This window comes from Phalacrocorax carbo, chromosome 1, assembly GCF_963921805.1.
Source record: "Phalacrocorax carbo chromosome 1, bPhaCar2.1, whole genome shotgun sequence".
NCBI lineage: Eukaryota > Metazoa > Chordata > Aves > Suliformes > Phalacrocoracidae > Phalacrocorax > Phalacrocorax carbo.
The window spans coordinates 100,755,089-100,774,265 of record NC_087513.1 but is presented as its reverse complement, the minus strand read 5'-3'; the positions used below and the strand labels follow the sequence as shown (position 1 = coordinate 100,774,265).

The following is a 19,177-nucleotide window of genomic DNA, read 5'->3' as shown; positions in this document are numbered from 1 at the left end:
CTTTAATGAAATGCTCTACTGAACTAAAACCGCAATTGCTGACAGAAATACAGTGAAATTACTAGTGGCAGGGTTTTTAATAGTATAATCTCATTATTAGCATGTATAAGCATATGCACCAATAAAATACAGAAACCTAGATGAACAAATTTCAGATGCTTTCCATTCAAAAATTTTGGTATAACAAATTATTCCATGTATCATATTGATCTATGTGACACAAATTCTGCTTACCTTTCCCGGTCTTGGATTGTATTTGAGACTTGCCCTATCAATGAGGTTCTGAAATTAAAAGGACATGCAGAACAACTATTAACATCTACAACAGTAGCACAAAGCACAGACAGATTATTCTGGGTCCACTATTCCTATAAACGTGTGCAACTGTCACTACCAGAAACAGCCAAGATAGGTTTCACTGTCATTCAGAGTTGGTGTAAATAGTTTAACAGAATCAAACAATCAGCAGAAAGCAGCAAGTGCTAGAAAGGTAGAACTGTTATGGAAGTTAACTTCTGAAAATGTATTACCCTTTCCCAGCAAACAATAAACTGCATGTCTTAACAGTGGCAAAACCAAAACAGACCTCTAACACAGACTAAAATATTCCCCAAATCATGGAAAGACTTTATTCTTCAGTTATGCATTTGGTCTATGCACCTTTTCAATTTCTAAAACTTGGAAGAACTGTTTCCATACCCTCATCTGACATTGCTTTAAATAAACTAGAAAAGAAATGCTAATCTACAGAAGCAGCTTTGTTACTTACTTGCTAACTGAGCTACGATTTGCAGAAGACACTGTGATGGAACAATCAAATAACCCAGTAAGGTATTTGTATTTTTTTGACAGCACAGCTCTACTAATCTCAGAAGTGGAAGAAATGAAAGAATGATTTTCATACGAAGGGCAATTCCATCATCCTCAGGTTGAAATGTCCTTAACATGGACAAGCCTGTGTTTTGCTATTATACAGACTTGCTATCATGCATATTTCTGTATTATATTTTCTGTTCACATCTTGTTTTACAATTAAGTCACTTTCATCTCTGTGCTGAACCAAGAATACTATGTTTTAAAAATTATTTTATCAGAAGACTTTTTTTTTTAAAACTATCATCTTAAACTGCCTAATTACTTTCATTTATCATGAAAGAATTAACCTTAAAAATGCAGGTAGGATAACAGGGAGACAGAAATTTTGAATCTGGGTTAGTCACTTTGATTATGAAAATTACGTGACACAACATCTTACCGCTGACAGTTCTCCCAGTTTTGGCACAGTGTTGTCTTGAGACCAATGAATCTTTGGCTGCAACATATCCTGGAGAATGCTTCCAAACCTGGTTCCCTTCTCAGAGGAGGAATTGCTGGCAGATTTCAAGTACTGGTAGTATACACTTGTAGGAGGACACTTTAGAGCAGCATCAGCTTTCTGTGAAACTGGCTTAAAAGGTATCTGATTAGGAGAACCCGCATCTGGAAACAGTTCTGGCTGCTCTTTAGAGTCAAGTTGTTCTTCTGAAAGAGGAGGTGATTGTTCAGGAAACAAAGATCTACTCAGATCATTTGATTGAAGGGTTGTTTTTAAATTCCCTCTCCACTGACTGGAAAGACATTCTTCTTCTCTCTCAACATCAAGCATATTTTCTTCATATGATGATTCTTCCTCCTCTTCGTCCTCCACTCCCTCCTCCTCATCCTCTTTACTGAACTGAGTAGTAAACTGTAAGCGCTCAGAAACTGACTGGAGAAGGGACAGTACAGAAGTGTGGTCAACGTTATCTTTAGATATTCCACCAGGATGGCCTTCTGGTGACACGTCTGTGGAAAGCAAGTCTTCTTGGGAGCTGTCGTCTTCATATATTGGAGACAAAGAGAAAGGATATACTCTGTAGCGCTTGGCCTCTACGCTCAGAAATGACTCTGAGCTACAGCTATCTGTTGCTTCATTCAACTTGCTATCCTTCCCATAAAGACAGGCTGGCTCATGTTTACTCTTTGCTCTTTCACACATTAGATGATCTATATTATGTGAAGGCAGAACAGAAGAAGAAGGCAAACCAGTTTGCGTATCATCCATTGAGACAGATTTGTTCTCAGTTTGAAGGGCACCTTCATAAATGATAGTAAAAGAACTGTTTTCCCACTGTTCAATTAGTGGAGAAAAGGCCAAAAGACCTGTCGATTCCTTCATGTCATCACTACAGTCTGGACCATTTTCTTTAAGCTGATCATTTCTCTTCATGTCTTGATCTTTCATTTGTACCTGCTTCAGATTCTCATTATTCTGGGAAAAAGCCACGTTGAAGCAGTTTTTCCCTTCACCGTCTTCTCCAGTAACAGACAATTCAGGTACAGTGAACTGTGTATTTAATCCAATATTAACCTCTGCTATCTCATTTGCCCCTTCTGCTAGTTCATCTTCACTCTCCACTGCCTTTGAATCTTCTAAGGTTGCTTTCACTTGTGCACGTACTACTTCTGCAACCTCTCTTCCATGGCGTTCATACAGACTGTCCTCTGCACTGCCTTCCAGAGAACCCTGAGGACTGCTTTTGTCTTTGGATTCACTCTGCATGCTGGTATGTTCTTCGCCAGGCATAAAAGATGACAAATTAACATTTACAGTTGCAAGCAATGTGCACTCTGGCATATTTTTATTATTGCATGAATCTTTTAACTGCAATGGCAGAAGCATCTCTTCAGTCACAGTAGCGTCTCTATGTATTAAATGTGAAGATCCATCAGATTTTCTACTAGTTGCTGATACTCCAGCTTTGCCACACAGCTCTGCTGCAGCCTGTTGTTCACATACCTTTCTACTGTGTCTCTCTCCGACTGGTGTCATAACATCTGATTCTGGCCTTGCTGAATTACCAGTGGGTAGAAATCTATTTGTTTGACACGTATATGCAATATGTGGTATCTTTTCACCTCTTTGGGACGAGTCTATGCCATTTTCCATACTATTTGGAAGTAAAGGAGGACCTGAGCAACCTGCCTTCTCAGAGTTTACAGCTACACTCTGAGTTTCTGCCTTCTCTGTTGGTTCCCGTGTTTTGGCAGGTAACTTCATATCCAAGTTTAAAATCTTTGGGGTTTCAGCCTTAGGTTTAGGCTCAACAATTTCAGAAGGCCTTTTACTCTCACTGCCTTGCCACTGACTGGATGCCAGTTTTTGTTTGGCCGAGTTAATGACTTCATCAATTATTTCTTTTGCTTTTAGTGCTAATGCACTATGCAGGTTAATTTTATCAGGGATACAAGAAAGTAACCTTTCATCTCGATTATTTGTATCCACTATTTCATTCCCTGTAAGTGAAGATGAGCTTCCTTCACTGCTGTTATAAAAATGTTTTAATGACTGCACAGCTGACTGGATTTCTTCTGCTTCCAACTGTACAGTTCCAGCTTTCTGATCATTTAGAATATCCGTATTTATTAAACCATCCTTGCTCCCACAAAGCTGGCAGACACCAATGGCTTGTTTTGCTATTATTTCTTCTATAGCCAAGTGTAAAACTGAATCCACTATTTCCTCAGCTTTTTTAAACAAAAAAGCAGCATCTTGTAATTTAGCACGTTCTTGTCCCTTCACATCGGTATCTTCCCATACTTCCTCAGAACACAGCTCATTTGACTCTGCAGGTGCAGCAGCTGTTTGACCATCTGTCACAGAAGGGGCTTCTAAGATACCAGAAACAGAGTTACCAAGATTCACCTGTCCCACAGCATTTCTGCACACGCTCTCGGTACATGCTGACTTGGATGCCATTTCCAAAGATTTCAAAGGACAGATGAGTGATGGCATTGCCTCTGCCAAGACACTGCTGTCAGCCTGTTGTGTAGAAGAGGCTTCCTCTGCCCCATCACCAGCTCTGTGACTGGAGGAATAACTGTTCCCCTGAGCAATGCCCAACATTTCCAAAGCAGAAACGGAAAAGTTGGAGGCTTCTCTGGATCTCGTAGTAGGTGAAGAGGGTCTGGGGATGCAAACATCCCCCACGTCTACTCCAGCAGCAGAGCCATCAAGCATAGCTGGAGTAAGCTCAGGTTCCAGAGAACCAGCTGGGCATGAAGCTCTCAGGTGTCCTGAGCAAAATGGCACCTCGGTCATTCTGTCCTCAGGGATTATTCTCCTAAACTCAGCAGCTGGAAGAATAAAGCTGTCCTGTTCAGAAGCAGCGGACCCTTCAGCAATCCAGCCATTTTCAGAGTTAGTGGCAGGAGAAGGCATTTTTCCTTGGTTGTCAGACGAAGAATCAAGTACTGTGGGTGATATCCTAGGCTTACTCCTGTTTTCCTTCTTGGAAGAAAAAAGAATATACCTATCTTCAGAAACACATGGAGATTCAGAAATTATGTCTACATCGTCTTTTCCACAGATGAAAACAGAATGGTTGGTCAAGGCAGAATGAGAAACCTCCAGAATGTTTTCTTTTGACTCAGAAATACAGGAGGGAAGTTCAGAGATGCAATCCTTACACTCAGAAGGAACAAGAGCAACCTCAGTCATACCAGTCCTGTCGATTTTAGAAGCAGCAGGAATATGATCATCTGTCTTGTCAATGCTGATTAGAGGGCAAGGTGCAGGCTTTGCTGTGTTATCTTCTGTGATTATAACTAATGCCTCTGCAGGAATGTCTTGAACAGTTTCAAGGGAAACAGGACCAATGCTGTGGACAGGAACTGAGCTTTCCGAGAGACTCATCTCTACAGGCTCAAAGGATTTGCTCTTCTCACATTGAAGATCAGAACAAAAAACTGTCTCTCTCACACCTTTTAAACTCACTTCTCTTTTCCCTATAGTTTTATTTTCAGCCTTGCAACTAGGATGAAGAGAAGCTGAGCAACAGCCTCCAGCTTCAAAAGACGACTTGTAAGTAATGGAGAGAGGTGCTGTCAGCTCATCGAAGTTAGATTTCACACTCTCACACCCATGCATGCATGATGATACATTGGCAAGGTTTTCCACTGCAATCTCAGTTAAAACCTTCATTGCTTCCACATCCTCAGTTTCTCGACAAGATAAGCCAGTCTGCGGTGTGGCACTATCCTTAGAATTCTCCATAAGGATTAACTGGTGATCATTTTGTACATGCCTTGGTTTCCCTAACTCACTCAGTTCTTCATTACAAGTCCACCTGCCCATGACTGTATCTTCATTTTTAATAGATGACACTGAAGCAGTTAGACTGCCTGCAGCTATGCATTTTTCTCCTTTGGACTCCACGCTAAGCGAAGTGGGTACTTGTTCATTAAAAGGTGAGGGGGCAGTAGCAAGAAAGTTCTGTGGATTTTGCTCTCTTTCTACAGCTGCCCCAATTTTCTGTGTATCACTTTTTCTTGGATCACTATTTGCACTACCTGTATGTTGATCTGCATGCTGCTGAAATGTAGTGGTACTGGAATGAAGCATCTGAGTATCCGATGTCAGCTCCGAATGACTATCCATTTGATGATTACAGCAATATTCTCCCTTACTCACCTGTAGCTCTTCATTAGCCATCTTATTTTTTGATTTGGGTGAATGTAAACATTCATCCCACATTTCTTTTCTGGACTCCTTATTAGCTGCTTTACTACAATGATTTTCTTTATCAAAGTTAGAAGTGGCATTTTTGTCTGCCTGAAACTGAGCTTCCACTTCTCCCAGCAGTCCAACTTCTTTTCCAACCAAATCACTTGCAGAACTCATTTTAAGGGAATCGGTAGTCTGGGAAGTGGAATTGGTTTGGATCTCGTTGTTTCTACTACTAGATGACAGTAATGAATCTAGTGAGTATGTCCTTTTAACTTTTGTTGCAGCTAAAGCAGATAGATGTTTTAAGTCTATCTCATGAGATGATTCAGTAGATGACGTTGTAGTCCTTACAGTTATTTCATGTTTACTGCTACCCAAGCAATGCTGAGCTTTACTGGAGTTCTTTGTTCCCATTTTACCTGCAGAAGAATTTACTATAACATCATCTTCGTGATCTTTACCCTCATCTTCTCCATTTTCTTTTATTAAGTGTCCTGATTTCACAGAGACAGTTGTTTGGATTTCTCCATTTTCTTTGACCGTTGAACCATTCCTGTTCTCAGTACTTTCCTCTCTATTTTCAGCCATTCCTGACTGATTCTTCAGCAGCTGCCTAATCCTTGCAGAACCTCGATACGTTGCATAAGTGACTGCCGGTGCTTCTGGCTTCCGTTGCATCTGCCTGTAACAAGGATCATCGTTATCACCACTAAAAAAGACTACCTAAATAGCTAGTGTGATATTAAAGGTTAACATGAATTGTAGGTGATGTACATTACTGTCTTCCTCCTCAGGTTATCACAAACTGTAGATTGCCCACAACGCTGTTTTCTTCCTTTTTCTGCTCTTCATAAGCTTGGTTTTGTGTGACAAATGATAGATATGCTACCTTTTACTGAAGAAGCCAACTTAAACTATAAGCAAAAAGTAGATGTCACTATAAACAACTTTCATCATTTGCTTTCTACTAGACAATGGAATTACTATTTACATATGCCACTGCAAGGCAACACTTGCAGTGACAGAAATAAGCATACCTTTGTGAAGATGTTATACTCTACTAAAGCAGGCCTACACTTTAAACCTGAAAAAAAAAACTGTACTGGTGTTCAATAAAATATTTAATTGAAATTTAAATTTTTACCCAAGCTCTCAATACAGTGTTAAGGAACAGGACTAGGAGAAGCAAAACGTGTGACGAAATGAAAGTATACAATCAGGAATGCTTTCTGAACCACAGGCTAGTAAGGAAAGAGTGAATGGAGATCAGGTAAGAATGAAGACTGCTTGAATACTGGAAGAAATATAGAAATGAGAAACCTAGAAATGTGACAAGGACCTGGTAGATCTAGACATTCACCAGTCACAAATTTACTAGCAAAAAAAGTGAATGGAAAAACTAACACACAAAAGAATCACCATGGAAAACCTGTGATCCTGATCCTTCACTGCCCTTTCTGATATACTAAGGATAAATTCAGAGCCTGATACTTTTAATTTTCTGAAAAGGCAGGGTTTTTTTCTTTCTTAAAACTAACAGACATCATAAATACCTTTCTTTCTAATGCTTCTGTCCTTTCCCCCTATTTTTTTGTCGGTTAAAGAATTCTAGCAAAAATCGGGCAGCAATGATATGAACGTGACCGTCAGATTTTTCCATTCTTCACATTAGGACAAAGCAGACACTCAGACTGTGCTTAAACTCCATTCTGCCTCAGCGCCCACCTAAACTAAGAACAAAGCCTTTCAAACTCTCATACAGCCTGAGCCTATGTCTGGCTAATTCCAGCCACCAGGTTAGCATTCACCTGTCTGGAAAACTGCCATCCTACTATTTCAATAGTCTCTTGAAAAAAAGAGTTAGCTAAGATTTTGATTTCTAATATAAAAAGCATAGCAATAGGTAAAAAAATAGCTTAAAAGCATTTTTAAAAGCTTTGCAGCTTACCATTAGTTCACATTTATTGAGAAGTTATTACAGCTCTAGACTGGAGGACAAATAATATGTGAGAAATAGAATGTAAATGTACTAAGAAAAACTAAACAGCAAAATAATTTTGTTCATTTGAGTATCATTGAGTAACTATTACTTCAAATATTGTCTGTATGAATTTTGAGTATGTATTCTCTCAATAGGTACAAATGAATATCAAGATGGAATGGATTTGCCAGTCTAAAATAGAATCTGTTTTCTGTCAAGGTTTTAGAGGCCTAGATTCTTATTCTGATATTAATTTTATTTTGAAGAGGGAACTATTGAAAATCACAAGTAAACTCCCTCCTTGTGCAGTACTTGGACACACAAAGAATATAAGCAAAATAAAAGTGAAATTCTTCATAAACATTAAAGCAGAGATATAAACACTCGCTTATATACATGTTTTACACTGCCAGGTATATTTAGGCTAATGCCAAAATATCTGAATATGGGAACTTAGACATTGTGAGAACCTGAAAATTAAGTCTGGATTAGGATTAAATTCATTATAATCCCTGAAGAAGGCTACAGCAGAATCTTGATATAGGTTTTATTAGCCAGGTATATTAAGTTACAGAGGAAACAGGAAAGCCCTGTATAAACACCCCAAGCATTTGCAAAGTTAGATGTCTACATTTAACCTTCTATACGGCTAGTTTGGTTTCCAGAGATACCAACCGTGGTAGTTACTAAACATTTAACTTGCTGTCTTTAGCATTCATACCTTTTCAAAGATACACTTTTTTGAGTGGAAGAAAAAAACACAGCTGGAGAAAGGGTAATAGAGAAAAAAAGATTATCTTTTTTGTTTGTTTTCCTTTTAAAGGATTACATTACCTTCCACTTCTCACAGAAAACTTTCTTCTACATTAGAAAATACTTTCTTAAGATTTTTAGGATCTGTGGAGCTTTGGAGAAGGATTTGTTGAGTTCTATAGCACACTATATTCACTCATCAAACAGTCACAGCCATAATAAAAATGAATCTTAAGAATGTACGACTTAATCATTCTCTCATTCAGAATTGATGTTACTGAGTAAACTCCTATTTCGGTTAAGCCAGAATGGAAGCAAAATGTTTTAAATAATCACTATTAAGCTTTTACAAAATCCATCAGCTCTCCCATACCTTGGCCAACCCCAGAAATAAAAGCCGGTCTACAACTGTCCTGGATCCAGATAAAATTTATTTCAAGAAAACAAACAGAACATAGGTTGGCACCAATCCTCCAAACAAGTTTTATGGATTCTTGAAAATGAAAAGTATAACAATATGTGTTTAAAGTGAGCACAGTAGTGGTATTGCAAGGTATCAAACACCTATTTCCATCACAATCAAGGCATTGTTTTGAATAAACAGCTTGATTATAATTAACTTTTACTGAGCGTCTTTTATTTTGCTGTTAATATTTTGTCCAATATGCAGTATGAAGAATTCAGAATTTATCTATAAACACGTGGCGAGACTAGTGCTCTGACGCAAACCCAGAAAATGTCCTTACATTTGCCTCCCACACCCAACTCTGCCTTCAAATTTCTCCCATGAACTCAGCAATTCTTAAATCCAGAGCTGCCAGAAATGGGGTAAGTAATTTTACAGAATACTGCCTACATAGGAATGACAAGGAAAACCCAGCATCACAGGGGCCTATATTCACATTCATTTGAGCCACAGATCCCAAGAGAAGTTACACCATTTATAACACATGGTCAGGCAAACCAAACATATGCAGAAATTTCTTTTTGCCTATGTGGTGCCTTTTATAATTTCTCCCAAATCGTTTGGTCTCCATTTGTCTTATGAGGGAATTTTATGCTTGGATTCAACCATCGGAAGTCGGATCAAGACAGAGCAATCTGCCGTATGGAGCTCTGTGCACAGACCCAATCCTGACTAGCACTGACTACATCACCACTTCAGCTGCAGAGCCTCATCCTGCAGTTGGCCTCTGCCAGTGTCTCCTAACACACAGCTCTGCTTTCCCGCAGATTTGCTTCTACCAAGGATTTCTGCAGTGGATGCTATTTTAAGAGGGAAGCAACCTCTCCTCTGCAGACGCGGCAACTCCAGGATCTCTGACCTTTGATAAAGAATTTGCTGCTCGGCATAGTATAAAAATTTTGCCAACAGGCCGTTTAGTACTAATGAATTTACTTTTAGAGTACACAGAAGTGTGTTCAATCTGAATGCTCACATGCAACAAGACGACATTTAAAAAAATGAAAACCCGTGTTCCTGTGTGGCAGCAGCAATTCCGCTGTAAGTCTTATAAAACACTTAGAAGCAGGCTATGCCACAGAAAATCTTTTGAAAGTGTCACTAGGGACTTGTTTCAGAGACATTTAAAGTAACAATTCATTTCTGATCACCAAAAGGTTGTCAGTTCAGAACTTACCTTAAAAAACTCTGCAAATTTTTTTTTCAACTCATATGAGGATACAGAAGAAAGCCTGATTATACACAGAACCCAGTGTGTATTCTGTCACATGTTTCAAATACTGGGAGATTCCTTCTTTCCCTTCTTCACAGGAAGCTATTCAATTCCCTATAATGCCTTAATTCAGTTTCACAAAAGACTGTTTGACAACAACAAGAGAGGATGTCAACACGAGTTACATTAAATTTGTCAAAAGTAGGTGCTTGTAGAGATTTTTTTTTCTATTCTGAAGGAGAAATAAAAAGTTCAAGGGGGGCTAACTCAAGGAGGAGAGGGAGGGGAACACCTTCTGACATCTCATGACAGACATCTTATGTAACTTGCCCAAAAGGAGGCATTAGTTATAAAACAATCTGGTTGGTTTTTGAAGCCCTGAAGCAAGAGGAAACCTACCACCTTGAATGCTTCCTCAGTGCATCCATAAAGACTTCACTGTTTGCATCTTTTTCAAGTGTGTGTTATGAAGATGGTGACCCCTCCAATGTTCATATTTGTATCATACAATAATGCAGAAAGCAGACAATCCTGGACTATTTTCAAAGAGACAGAGGAAGATCATACAGCATGACACAGCACTACATGGGTACAGCATCTCAGATCCCGAGGCAGCACAACTTCATTTGCATCCATGCTAGAAAGCTTTTACAACCAGCATCACCGCTTAGCTCCGGGCTCACTACCTCAGGCTTAGCAGAGCCAAAGCATAAGCATACTGCTGGCTGGCCTGTTTCTGCAGCATGCAACACTTGGCTCTCCCAAGATGAGCAATGGCCATTTTTTTTTTTCCTCATACCTCACTCTTTCAGGTATTTTCTCCTGAGCCCAACAGTCTCCTGCTTCTTCAAGCAGACATGTGCATGTTTCCCCATGTCTCCTCTCACAGACCCCTTAGAAGTAGCTCCCAGAGCAGAGAGATCTGCAGGCTACAGGCTGAAAAACCACTGATCTAAATCAGCATGTCTCTTGTAGTTCCTGTCTACCCTTCCCTGACTACTTTAAAATTAGGCTACTGTTCATTTTAAATTTTTTCCACTTAGCTTTTTTCCTCCTGCATACTTAACTGACAACTTTTAAAAATTATGTTAAGGTCCTTTGTCTAGAAACAACTGTCTTAAAGTCACTTTGAAAAACCTTCTGGTGGAATCCAACTTAGCCAGCCAGCTGGGTTTCTACACTCATGTCAGATCTTCATAAATAGAAAAAATAAAAGCCTTACTGAAAAAAAAAAAGACACTGTGGGCTAACTGAAAAGTTGCCATGTACAACTTAGATGAAAGAAAATTATTTTTTAGCCAGAAGGGATAGCTTCATGATTTAAATCTGAAGTTTCAAATACATTCTGAAATCCCAGGACACTAGGTATGTTTGAAAAGGTCAAAAGTTTGGTTGAACAGTGTGATTTGCACATAGTTGATTCTGCAGGAAATTTCAAAGCTAATGTTCCATAAGGACAATTAAAGAGTCAATGACAATTTTAATAAAACCAAATGTAGTCTCTGTGACCTCGGAAGGAATGCTTTTCCTTCCCTTTGCCCTTCATGGTACTGTTTCTTGATTATCTTCCACATCTGGCAAAACAACCCTACTCTTTGAGTCTGAAGGAAGAAAACACAGATCAAGGCTGACCCAAAACACCTGCAGCTGCAAGACCAAGATCAGCGTGAAGGGCCTTGGATCACTCCCGCCTCTTCGCTGCCATCTTTCCCCAGTACCCGGCAGCAGCCAACCTTTCTGCCCTGTACCTGTGGGAAGTATCCACACACACCTACCTGCCACCCTCATTCCCCCGCACCCTTTGTAGTCAGCCAGCTACCATTCCCTTCCCCTGTCACACTCAGATATTCACGCGCTCAAATGCCTTTGACCTGCCTTTTCCAGGGAGCACGGACAAGCATGGCCTGTGCTGCCACTGTAGCAGTTTGTCGCATGCTGCCTCACACTGATGTGCAAGAAGGGGTTATAAGATGTGCAAATCCCAACGAAAAGCAAATCACATTCACAAGTTGCACAGCACAAAGTTACCTTGCAAGAGATTGTCTTGCCTTTAGGCACAGAGCTGTACTACAGGCTGTAAAGGACCGTGGGAGATCGTCCAATTTAACCCCTGCGCCAAGCTGAACCAACTAGCTCAGGGTGTTAGGGGCCTCATCCTACCACTCCCAAGCACCTCTGAGGATGGGCCTTTGGTACAGGAGCCCTGTGCACATGCCCCAGGGTTTGACCACCCTCACGATGGAAACATGTTTCCCAGTATCCCATGTTCCCATTGTCTCTCGTCCCAACAGCACATGTGTCAGAGGAGTCTGCCTCCATCTCCTCTAAGACCTCCATGAGTGAGCTGAGGACAGCAGTAAGGTCTCCCCTTATCCTCCTCTTCTTAAGGCTGAAGAACACCACTCCTCTTGCCCTCTCTTCATATGTAACAAACAATTAAAGCTGGGACATCCCTCTACTCTCAAGCAAGAGTGTACTGATGCTAGGGGAGTTAAGCAGATGCATCAGCAGGAGATTAAACAGGGACCTGCCTGTGAGCAGGTATGGCATGTGCTCTGAAGAGGCAACGAAAGGTGACTACGTGTTCTAGCAGCTCACCTATCTACTTAAAGCAGAAACCCAGTGATACTCTCTCTCCGATGCTATTTGCCACCCCAACAACAGTAAAGATGAAGGTGTGAGGATTAAACCCTTATTGACAAGTAAAGACTTAGGAAGCCTGAACAATTACATTGCCGGTAGCTCCTTACCTTCAAAAAAAAAAAAACAAACCACACTGTAAAATGCTGTTTTTAAGAAACAATCTCTATTAATCAAATACATTGCACAGTTGAACAACCCTATTAAAAAAAGTTCAGCAGAAAAAACAACCCAGTGAATTAATTTTCAGCTGAATTAATTTAGCTCAGTTTTGCATCGCACATCTGTTATGAATTACTCTTAAATTAAGAAGCTTTCATCCTTCAGAAACACAGAAGTCTCTGCTTTGGTTCCAACAAGAACTTTTCCTTTGGCTCCATGTCCCAGCTCTGGGCAGGTACCCTTCTCTGGCAGGCAGGCCTCAGCCTGCATTTGTCCTACAGTGGAGCCCTGAAACACACCCACCCAACTGTTGGAATGGGTTGTAACTCTCAGCCCAGCATCTACCTTGACAAGGTCTTAGTTGACACACATAGGCTTAGGCTCTCATCAAAACTTTAAAGTCTGTCAGCAGCGTTAAAGTGTACCTTGTTCGAATCAAGGTATGCACAGAGATGTGTCTGGAAGAAAAGATTTAAGAATAATGAAGCCCTCTTCTTTAGTGCCCTAATACTAAACCCTTTCATGGGAGTTTGGGTATACCCCTGCAGTCAGTGCTGGAGGCTTCCCTCCACAGTTCACCAAGAGAATTAGGAGCAGGATGATCCTGATCCTTCCCCAGGACAGCCTTCTAAATCAATTTTGGGCCATATTTGGCTGTCCTAGAAGGGTGGAGCTACCCACATAGTTTATACCCCCCATCAGGTGGTAGCAGGTCACCCTTGGCAATGACTCCCTGTCCATCTGAGCACCAGCAACTGAACAACAGTACATTACCACTGTCGGTTTCTGAAGGCAGAACCCAGAAAGCCATTGGAAGACTAATTACTATGTTACTCTACTTCCTCCCCATTTCCCTACCCCAAGATACATACCTCTGCCCCCCAGTCCTCCTTTTGCTGCTGCTTCAAGTGTCTGTGTAGGAAACTGCACCAGAGAATTAAGACCAAAAGTAACCGATCAAGGTCCAAATAGCTGTGCTTGCAGGCATTCAGGGGACATGCTAGAAGGACCACCCAGGTCCACAGCTGTCCTGGTGTTCCCCAGAGCCACCACCAAGACAACCTCTTACTACAAAGGGAAGCAGCTGTCTCTCCCATCTCTGACCGGCTTTGTATTACCATATAACTATATATATTTGTCTGTACAACGGGAATCTTTATGTAAGTATTTTTATAATAGAAATAATCAACACAGTGCTCTTGTTTTCCTCTTACTGTCATCATCCAACAGATGCTATCAAAGATGGATGGACACTGCCATGCTGTGTGTACACTTATGGTTTTAAATGTTTGGGTGCTGTATGTAAAATAGGTCCTGGGTAGACAATTAGAGAAGCACATGGCTCCAACCACAAGATGGATTTGATTTCAACAAACGCAGCAGAAGCAGCAGCTTCCCTACTCTTCTACATTATTCCTCAGGAATTACCTGATGAGACCATGGCTTAGAATTAAGTGATTTAATTTCTGTTCATTTACTCTTGACTGTCTGCCAAAGGCATCTATAGGGAAAGATGAATGCTGCCACTACTGACTGAATAAAAACCACAATATACAATCCATCAGACAAATTAAGGACTATATTTCTATATCACCACAAGCCTGCATCTGACCAGTAACACAATGGTGAAAGACAAGCTCTGAAACAGTCATGTTAACCAGAATTATGTAGCCCTGAAGGATTTTATCAGATGTATTTCTAACAGAGCAAAATAAAAGGACAGGACTTTTGACAGTACAAAGATGGGAAATACTATGCAATAAGGTGTATAGCAACAGGTTTGCTGGACTTTAAAAGAATAAAATAAACCACCTACCCTCACAAAACCCAACAACTTATAACATAGAACTGTAAATGGTCTGCAAACTGTCTCTCCTCAAGGCTACCTCCCTTTCTGAATGAAATAGACTGCAATGCTCTCGCTAAACTATTACAAGGACTTGGCTCCTGATACAGTGCGAAGTGTAAAAGCATACTGTTTTGAGCATTTGCTTTTGAAATCACCCCCTCTCCTCTTCTACCTACAGTTAGAAAATCCTTGCAGTTGTGGGGTTCGGAGTTCTTTCTCACTTCCAAGTCCACAGGGTTCATAACAGGAGGGAGAAGTCAGGATCTTAAATATTTTGTCGAACTGGGGTATTAGCATCTTAAGCAGTGGTCAGGATTTTATAATCAAAACATTTAGAGTGGATAGAGCTTTGATTTTTATCTCAACCATGTTCAGCAATGCAATAAGGCTTCTTCCTGAACGCCAGAACAAGCTGTGCAGTTTCACAAGCACTATTGTTTTGCACATCACTATATGCAACATCTAATTATTGTTACTGGATGTTATAAGAATAAAAAAATCTAGTAGAAGTTAGGCAAATGGCAAGCAGTCAGTAGAACAGATCTGGGTCACTATTTTTTTTTCAGGGCGGGGGAGTGGGATGGATGGAGAGGGGCAGAGAAAGAAGAGAAAATAAATTGTCAGAGTTATATTCTCAGTCATCTGTAGAGAGTATTACTTATTACCATGATGGGTATTCTTGAGAAGATGGCAGGTACATACTGCAGGAAGTCCATTCTCAGGAGTTGTAGAGAAACAGCTTCAATTCTGAAGCCAAATTGTTGCTTATTAGGGAAAGGCAATATACGTATAAGTGAAAGAATTTTACACGTTAGGAAAGATAATGGGTGCAAACCCATGTTTTATATTTGTAACCTACTTTATGAAATCTTGATCTCTCTCACGTACACTTTCAGTGGTGAGAAATTAGGTGAATTGTAACTCCCAGTGTTCCATGGTTTAATCGCCTTATTACACCAGTTAAAGTTGGCTTTTAACATAATTAAGAAGAAGTGCAAAGGCTAAAACTAATCATGAACTTCTCACTTTCATACTTACCCCTCTGCCACTGGGGACTGTTCTACACAAAAGTTACCATCTTACCCAAGTAAGAGATCTTTCTACACGTAGTAGCAAATACCTTACTTTGCATTTTTCTTTCCCACTTATAGCCGAATAAGTGTTACTTTAAAACTGTAGTTTATATTTTACTGACCTCACCCCTTCATCATTAACCTTTTATAGAACACTACAAGCCCAATTGCTTGCTTGACTTCTCAATGGCAAGGAAATCTTCAACCACCCCAGACAAATGGAAGACTAAGGGATGCAATAACTGGAGACCTAGCCAACACAACTCCTTTCACCTATCACCAGTGCTGCAATTATTATGTTACTGTCCTCAGTAACTGTCGTCTAGAGACTGCCAAATTTATCATGGTTTTCACCTCTCTGCTCCTCCTTTACCACTGTCTGGATTAAAGGAGCATAAGCCCTTAAGGTACAATTACCTCTGAGCCAACCAGCCAGGTTGATGAAGGAATAACGTGACCTGTATATTTTGTCCTTCACAAACATGCACTCCACAGCCTGAGCTTATGAATTCCACTTTCCTTGGCTCAAGGCCTAGAAACTCGAGTCTTTACCAAGTGCCAGGCCTCCCACTGAGGGCAAACTTAACCTCACACTACAGGTCAGAGTAGTCTGATTTACTTGCATTTTGCAAAATATTGCTTTAAGGATATGAGGTTAATGAAGTTGTCTGGGTAGAGGCATCTGAGACCATTTGGTAGATATTTTAGTTTTGAGAGGTTAGTTTGGGTTTTTTAAACAACTCTAATGGGATTATGCAATCTAACAACTGTCCCTCTTCCATTTATCATTACAACCTTCTCCCTAACCACAGAACCTCTAATTTAATATTTAACAGTAGTTTAGAATTAACAAATTCATTTAACTGTTTCCTTCGTCATGAGGAACATATGTAAGATTAATAATGCAGTGGTCTTAAGGATCTGTAAAGCCCTCAGCTTCCATTTGCCTCTACATTAAATGCTAAAATTGCAGTTTAACATAACAATCAATGAAACCATTAGTACCTTTGAATTCATATGGATCACTAGAAAGTATCATCTGTCTTTTGGGGCCTTATCTTCAAGAGATGAGCAAAAAAAAAAAATCACATTCACACCATCCCTTCCCTTCATGGTATCCAGGGACCTTCCTGTTCTTGTGTGCTACATCTTCCTGCCCCCACCTCCAACATTATTCCTGTGCTTTTAGCACTCACTTCCAACTACTTCTTGGTACTTTCTACAAGACTATCTAGCCAATAGTCAGCAATCAGGAGCACTTGTACAGGTAAACCATGCTAAATGAATACTAGTTAGTTAATATTTAGCAAAGAAGCTAGCTAGTACCAAAGAAAAAAAAACCTGCTCTATGTCCTCTAAACTTTTATACACTAAAAGAGAACAAACCTGGCATAATCACTTCCATAACAGAATAAAGAGGTATCCTTGATTCAAGCTTTTCAAAAGGCAAACAGTGCAAACCTCTGCTTCTGCATTGTAATTTCATTTTCTCTGTACTAATTGCTTCAGAAACACAGTTCACATTTGTGTATGTTTTTCTCTGCCTGACTACACAAAGTTACATGGAGATTGTCTAACTTGTTTGTATCCTAAGCCAAAAAGGGCAGAATGTACGTTGTACTTTTGAGAATGAGTTTAGAAGGAAAATGACTGGTTTCATGTTTGTCTGATTTTACAACAGCTACATCAAAAACCCATGGAAAATTACCTTTTTACATGGAAGAAAAAATGTGGGACAAACTTCATTCTGTATATAGACCAACTTACCTCTACCTTCAAACTAGCAACACATATTATATGCTTGCCTAACCATGAGATTGGTAAACTATACTGAGAAAAATCTGCACTAATTTGCATAGGTTATCTAACAACACGGGGCAATGTCTTAACATGGTCAATTGAAAATGCCAATTGCAACTATGATTTCAAGAAGACAAAAATAACTCAAAAACACTGGCACAGAGCAGGGAGGTCACTTCAGTGAGTTAATAACCACACCTTCTGAACTCTGTAAGCTTTTATTAATGCCAAACTTATTAATCCACATTGTTCTGAAGAAGAATTTACAAGAATCAAATGACAACTGAGACCATCTGACCCTCTAAACTGTGCATACAGACTGCCCAGCGCCTTATCAGTTTACTGCTCAAGATCTACTCAAATGCGGCACTACAAAATGAGCAAAGCAGCAAAAAAATCCCATGTCACTTCCACTGCTCCTATTTGCAGGCCTTGTAGGCACCAATAAAACAGGAAAGTGAAACAAAGCTCATGCATACACTTTGAAAAGCCAGCAGAAGTCAGAGGTTTCTACCTGGAAGGAAGGATATGCACTAGCTCTTTATTGCATCAGCCAGTGGATGAGAAAAAAACAGAAGAGAAAGACTGACTTTCTGAGGGCTGACCATGGCTGCCTCTCATCCACTTACTGCAGGCTCCAATCACTATGTTTACTTCACCACTTCTGGTGAACTCAACTGGCCTTCAGTTGGATCTCCAAGACTCATTTGTCTGAACAGACAGAAGAGACTCAAGGTAAGTCAGAGGAGTACATATAAGACAACTGATTTTGTTGGGGAAGAGAGTAAGAAGAAAAGCTGCGTAGAGGACAGACTACCACTGCAAACTGAATAATACAATCAGTAGCTGTGGGTGAGGAGAGCGAGAAAAAGAGCAAACATCGAAGAAAGTACAGCAGAAAGTATGCTGAGAAACAATATGGAAGAAACTACATGGAACAAAGTAAAACAAGATCTATTAATGTCTACTGTCTTTTTTGACTAAACTCTCTTTGATGCAAGGAGTGACTTTTCCTGTATCTCTGCATAGCTCCTGGCACAATGGCATGCGGCTTACCTACTGGTTTCCAGAGTATACTACAGAAACAGCAAACAGCAGTAAGAGACTGATGCAGCAAGCCAGCCTGTCCAACACGTTTTAAGAAGTAAACAGTTTGTTCAGGAACTAGACTGAACAACATAATGCACCTAGGCCTCTACAGGTAACACCTAAGGGGAGGAGAAATTTTCTTCTGTATCAATCAATGAAGTGCAAACATGCAGTTTGGAAAACACATCAGTCAGATATGTGCTACTATGATAACAATCTGCAATAAAAACTAGTCAACCACATCACAGACCAAACCAGAGTACTCAGAACATAACTACTCTTAATTACAAACAGTACTGTTTTTTGGTGGTGAAAATACAGTCTTAAGTTCACCCAAATAGGTATCACCTCCCCTATTTGTATCCTCATCAGCCATTACATTTATAATATAAAGGTGAATGACAGATGCCTCAAATCATTAGTCTACTGAATAATAAAGAAGGACAGTGCTGGAGGCATCCCCAATACGGAAGGGAAATTCATTAAGCAGCTACTTTGGGAATCTCTGACCTCATATATGGAGGTGAAACACTTCACATGCCACAGATAAAACTGATTTGAGTTGCACTCAGTGTGTTTAAAACTTAAAAGAAAAAACCAAAACAAAAACAGTGTTTCTTCTCAGTA

At 40.0% G+C, this 19,177-nt stretch overlaps 1 protein-coding gene across 4 annotated transcripts in view; it reads right to left on the bottom strand.

Moving 5' to 3' along the window:
* Nucleotides 1-19,177, bottom strand: part of CRYBG3 (crystallin beta-gamma domain containing 3) — a 94,699-nt gene that overhangs the window by 43,735 nt on the left and 31,787 nt on the right. For all 4 annotated transcript variants that reach the window (XR_010375657.1, XM_064468797.1, XM_064468804.1 and 1 more), the window contains exons 4-5: nucleotides 1,256-6,209; nucleotides 235-282 (exon numbers count right to left, since the gene is read on the bottom strand). Coding sequence is in view for 3 of the 4 variants with exons in the window: in XM_064468797.1 (XP_064324867.1) it covers nucleotides 235-282; nucleotides 1,256-6,209 (5,002 nt within the window). In the remaining variant the exon portion in view is untranslated. The remainder of the gene's footprint in view (nucleotides 1-234; nucleotides 283-1,255; nucleotides 6,210-19,177) is intronic.